The 5,772-nt window shown below is 46.1% G+C and overlaps 1 protein-coding gene across 1 annotated transcript; it reads left to right on the top strand.

The window, feature by feature from the left end:
• Positions 1–645: 645 nt before the first annotated feature.
• Positions 646–3,893, top strand: LOC123058135 (DNA repair protein RAD5B). The gene is made up of 6 exons (XM_044480957.1): positions 646–1,640; positions 1,746–1,879; positions 2,393–2,432; positions 2,812–2,921; positions 3,565–3,657; positions 3,695–3,893. The coding sequence occupies exons 1-6, from the start codon at positions 762–764 to the stop codon at positions 3,891–3,893; spliced, it is 1,455 nt and encodes a 484-aa protein (XP_044336892.1). The 5' UTR covers positions 646–761.
• Positions 3,894–5,772: the final 1,879 nt, after the last annotated feature.

A 5,772-nucleotide genomic window follows, 5' to 3' on the forward strand; every position in this document is an offset into this window, starting at 1 on the left:
TACGTAGAACACGCGAACTTTGCAATGAAAATGAGGTGCTTAATTATCTCGGAGCACAAAACAACACTTACGTTTGAATAATGTGCAATTTTTAAAGAGTTTACAATTATTATTATCTTTTGGCGGAAAAAACTTCCAATCTATTCATCCTATATCATGACAATACAAAGAACACATCCATATTCATATACCACCCAACAAAGACTATAAGTACTAAATATATTAAATGATGTTCAAATCATTTAGTGGACGGCATAAGAAAATAGTCGAAGCATGCTGACTGAATAGACGTTAGACATTTTGAATGATGTTCAAATTAACCTTGCATCCTATTCGCAAAAAAATAAAATAAAAATCACACATCATATATTTATATGCACATTCAACTCCGGAAGCACCATCACGAAGGTCTTGTTTGGATACTCGAAGGCCTTGTTCGGATACACTCTCATGTTTCATAAAGAGGAAGTATAAAATATTTCACGCCAACCTCATCGATCAAAAAATCAAAAAAGATAAAGGAAAAACATTTCAATCCACTTCACCATCTCGACTTTTTTTTCATCTCCCTACTACCTGTCCCGCCAAAACCAAAACAATTACCTCCCCTTCCCTGGTTTTTTTGCCCATTCCCCGTCAAAATGAGAGCCAAGCATCTCAAAGGCCTAAACTCTCCCCTATCCCCCTATCCCCCCGCCCGCGCCCGCGCCCCGTTCCCTTTCCACCGTCCCGTCTCGTCTGCTCATCATCGGCCGGCCGCCATGTCGTGCGACGGCGACGAGGAAGAGCGCCCCGTCGGCGGTGTTACCCCGACGCTGCCGCCTCCGGTGAAAGTGAAAAGCGAATCCCCCGACGAGGTCGATTTGAAGATGGGGCCATTCTATGCCGACTCCGACGAGGTGATTGTGAAGGTCGAGGCCCACGGTGAGGTCGAGGTCAAGAGGGAGCGAATCCATGCCGACCATGGCGAGGTGAAGGTTGAAGCCGCCGGCGAGGTCGAGGTAAAGAGGGAGCCAACCGATGCGGACTCCGACAAGGTGAAGCTTGAATCTCCCGCCGTGGTCGAGGCCAAGATCAAGAGGGAGCCAATCGATGCCGACATCAAGCATGGCTGGGTCAAGAAGGAGGAGCAACCCGACGAGATCAAGGTCCCGGTCAAGGAGGAACAAGGCAAAACTGCGTCGCCGCGTCATGTAAAGAAGGAGGAAGAGGAGGAGGACTCTAGTGAAGACGAGGTGGAGATCATTGACCCCCCGCCGAAATCCAAGAAGAGAAACCGCGGAGATGACGACGATGTAGTCTTCATCGATCTCACGACGTCCCGCCCGGCGCCTTACCTGAACCCAAGGCCCATCCGGGCAATGCCGCCGCCGGGGGCCACGCCATTGAGCGACTGGAAGATGGTTGTGGCGCCGCAGCCGGCGGAGATGGACGAGTACCCACCGGACCACCGCGAATGGGTCTTCTTCACGAAGTCCTATTCCACCGGGCTGTCGACTTGTCGCCGGAGGAAGTGGCTGGACGCCGGCGAGGTCGTCCACTTCGCCTTCCCTTCGCACGAAAGCAGGATCAGGGTGCCGTACAGGCAGGCGGTGGCGCTGTCAGAGATCGTGCGCTTCTCGACAAACCGATCTGGAGAGGTTCCCACTTCACTCTGCTTTTGCTTCCAATGCACATATACATCATATGTGTGCAGACATAGCATCTGAATATTGATCGATTATTTGATTGGCAACTAACTGTAGATCGGGAAGCTGTCTCCCGAGTGGGCGAGGTGCCTTGCCCCGCTGGTGAGTTCTTCCAAGGTTATGATCCAGGGGAAGATGGTGTTTCCGATGATGGAGCTCAGGCTGATGCAGGAGGTGTTGCTCTATGTCAGGTAACCACTGTGAATATCTCTGAACATGATTGCTACTTTGTGTTCCTGTACTTATTGACGCTAAATTTCTTTTTGTTCCGCAGCTTCTACATCCACCGCTCGTCTTTGTACCTGATTTCTCCTAAAAATGAATGCCATCCAAACAATCCCCTCCGTGGCCTCTTCAAGTTGCTTCGGCGATTCGGTGTAGCTGAAGCCTGAAGCCCAAAGCTTCTCACGAGTCCGAGTTTGGCCGTTGGGTCAACATGGAGTGACATACTAATTTGCTCATGGTAGTGTCAGGATCTCGTTAGGAGTAGAGTAGTGGACCATTGCGTTGGGTAATTTTGGTCTTGGACTTGGTTGCAAGCAGCTCAGTGGCTGTTGTCCAGCAGGGCAGAACAATGCAATGACAAACGTTCCCTGTCTACCCCCCTGACTCATCTCTCTTCACCCACCCCTAAACCTGAAATCTACTCGTAGCTCTTTGATTCATGTGGTGTATTGACTATGACATGTTGTAATCTGCCGCAGCTGGCTTCTCTGCAGCAGCAAGAAGCAAGCAAGCGATTTGGTAATGTGATGGGAAAGTAGTGCTTCCTGCCATACTGCCTTTTTACTTGAGGGTTTGTGATTTGGTAGCGGGATCTTATAGTTGGGCTCTGGGTTTTGCACCAAATTCCGTAGGCACTGCTTTTGCTGAATTCAGAATCTCTGCACTAATGGACTTCCTCGATCCTGCCCTGATTTGGAAATCCTTTTTCTTTTATTTTTTCACGGTCTTTCCTGTTGACATGATCAATGCTAAGCCTAGGTGCTTCACTCAGGTTCAGGAGTTAAACTTTCACGTACTCATGACTAGTCATGTTCTTCATCTGCTTTTCCTGTGCTACTATACTTGTTCTTAAATCAGCCTGGACCTGTATATTTGCACACATCACTTTTCCTTTCAGGCATGGTGCTACGCGTCGGTCCAACCAATGGCGGATCCTAATTATCAGCTGGGTCACGGGCCGTCGGATCCAGTGCTGTACCTAGAATCGTTACATTGGGGTGCCAAAAGGTACAATTTGATTTTAGTATCATCATACCTAAAATCGTTAGATCCAGTGTCACGGGCCGTCAGATCTAGTGCTGTACCTAGAATCTTTTTGCTAGAATCTTTTTGCTGTACCTAGAATCGTTACATTGGGGTGCCAAAAGGTACAATTTGATTTTAGTATCATCATACCTAGCAAATACTCCTCAAATAGCTTTACATTATTGTAATAGTGTCTAGTGTATATTAAAAATTAGATTGCATTTTTAGAGGAGGTGCCATGGCACCCCACTAGATCCACCACTGCTTGGATCGGCGCCAATGAGTGGTCCAGCATCGTGGCTCCCCTTGCAGCCCTTTGCGAAATTCCTTTGTAACATGACACATCTTATGAAGCTCCTTTGCAACACGATGCATGTTTCAGAGCTCTAGTGTTGTGTTGTCTCCTCGTCTTGCGACAACATTGTTGTAGAAGCATGCCTCATGTTGCAAAGATCACAACACGCCTCAAGTTGCAGAAGATTGCAGCACGCCTCATGTTGTAGAAGCACGACTCACGCCTCATGTTGACGAAGTTGTAGAAAGACCTCAAAGTCGTCGGCAGCGGTTGCTGCAGTACCCTACGGCGAGTTCTGTCCGTCCTTGACCGCTAGCGGTTGGCCTGCAGCACACGACAACCTTGCAACACCCGAATGGCGACCATGCCGGTAGCTTGTGTCATGCACGACAATGCTGTCTTTGGCTTGCAACAAATAAACAAATAAACAATGCACGACAATGCTGTCTTTGTCTTTGACTTGGAGCCCTTTCAACAATAGCATGGGAGAGGGGCCTCACAACCCCTATTTCATGGGATCCTTGACAAAGGATGGGAGAAGGAGCTGGGCGAAGGGGCAGGGAAAGGAGGACACCCTTGGGGACTGCAGCTCTGTGTGCTGCGTATCAGAGGAGCCAGATTGGGTGGATCATGCAGGCGGGGAGACGAAGGAGTGGTAGATGCAACATAGGGCAGCGACTGTTCAAGCATCGCCATTGCTGTGGGAATATGATGCGTCAATACCAGGATCGAGAGAGAGATAGAGGTGCCATGGGGAATTCTGGATGGAGGAAGTTGAGTGGTGTGTATCGGGTTCATGTGGATTAGGAGAGTTGGGTTTGTGCGGGATGCTTCCAGAGAAGAAAAGGTGAGACTGTGTGTAGGTTGCTGCACCGTGCGAGACTGATGTTATTCGTGGATCGGTTGACCGGGGATAAACGTTTTCCTTCCATTTTAGGGGCAACTAGAGTGGGAAAAGCGGGCCTAAGACAAATTTTTTATGAAAAAAAGTTAGGTACAAGATTCATTATATAGCACCAAAGAGAGGAATACAATTACAGACTGAGATCCCATGCCTTGCCAGAGGCGGGTCACGGTGTGCCTTGCACCCCTACATCCATCGTCCAAGTTGATCCTACGGCCAGCAGCAACTCACAGCCAAAATATGCACATTTAGACAGAACAGCCAGGGAAACAGAGAGGCTTCATGCAGAGAACATAGCAGAAATTGGTTCAGTTAACAAGCAGTTTAGTCTATCAAAACAGCAACAGTTTGACAAAACAGCAGTCTTACAAGGTCACAGCCAAAATACGCACATGTAGACAGAACAGCCAGGGAAAACAGAGACGCTTCATGCAGAGAACAGAGCAGAAATTAGTTCAATTAACAAGCAGTTTAGTCTATCAAAACAACAACAATTTGACAAAACAGCAGTCTTACAAGGCTGTAAACAACGTAACAAAATACAGTTTAATTTAGCAAGCAAAACATTTCGGTTCAGTTTAGCAAACGTCAAGCAAAAAGAAAAACCCAAGCCATTTTAAATACATGGGCATTCAGTTAAGAGGATCAGGAAATCAATAGGACATAAAGGTGAACACAATACAGAGCCTTTTGTAGGCATGAATAAACTAATTTTTGAAGCAAATTAGCATAGAAATTTGTTCTTACATAATCATCCAAGTACATAGGGTTGGCCCTTTTACTTGTACACTTAGGCCACAAAAGACTATAGTTAGCCCCCAAGTCCAAAATACTATAGTCAACCCTGTCCAAAATACAATCGACATTGCCCAAAATACTATCTAACAAGCTTGTACATGCTAGAACAGACTTTCATCATAACGGGTAGCCGTCAAGAGCTGCGTGTAACTCATTATGTTGTTGTAGTCTTGAAACTCCATACTTGCTGCTTTATCGCAGCCATCCTTCTCCACTCCTACTTGAGGCTTCGCCCCATCATGTTTCTTTTGTTGCTGCAATAAAACTTCTAGTAAGTAATTTAGGAATGAATGGTAACAACACATCATGTACATATTGATACATACCTTTGCTCTTTTGTTTTTTGATGCAGCAACTTTAGTTGGCTTGCGCTTCCCTTTGAGTAACTTATCAAGCCAAGTTGTCCTTCTCCTCAATTTTTCGATTGAACCTCTTTTTTTTAGCTTTGCAGCACTAAGGACCTCATTTGTTTGCTGCACATTTGGGTCAACATTTTCTTCGTCATTACATGGCTTATTCGTCGCATTGGTAATTGCATTGAGTTTATCCTCTAGTTGTGGACCAATGCAATCAAGTGCATTTTCTAACATCAAACATCATTCTAGAGAGTAGGCTATTTTATATGCCAAAGAGTGAAATTTGCGAGACAAATCTTTGTAGCGAAGTTGAGCTTCCAACTTTGGATTTTCTACCACATTCCTTCCTTGTCTATCTTGTATGCTTCCATTGTGTGCTTCTCTCGTCCATCTTTTTAAGAAATAATGCGTTGGCAATACTTTTATATTCATCAAATCAAGCACTTTGAGACCATGTCCACATAATATTCCAGTCCTATT

The sequence above is a fragment of the Triticum aestivum genome, chromosome 3A, assembly GCF_018294505.1.
Source record: "Triticum aestivum cultivar Chinese Spring chromosome 3A, IWGSC CS RefSeq v2.1, whole genome shotgun sequence".
NCBI classification, from domain to species: Eukaryota; Viridiplantae; Streptophyta; class Magnoliopsida; order Poales; family Poaceae; genus Triticum; species Triticum aestivum.

What these genes read in the sequence shown, in the direction of transcription:
- LOC123058135 (XM_044480957.1), top strand. Translation starts at nt 762, where the DNA reads ATGTCGTGCGACGGCGACGAGGAAGAGCGCCCCGTCGGCGGTGTTACC. An exon ending in AGAAGCAAGCAAGCGATTTG is followed by an intron (nt 2,433 to 2,811) that starts GTAATGTGATGG and finishes TTTTCCTTTCAG; the next exon opens with GCATGGTGCTACGCGTCGGT. An exon ending in GGCTTGCAACAAATAAACAA is followed by an intron (nt 3,658 to 3,694) that starts ATAAACAATGCA and finishes TTTGTCTTTGAC; the next exon opens with TTGGAGCCCTTTCAACAATA.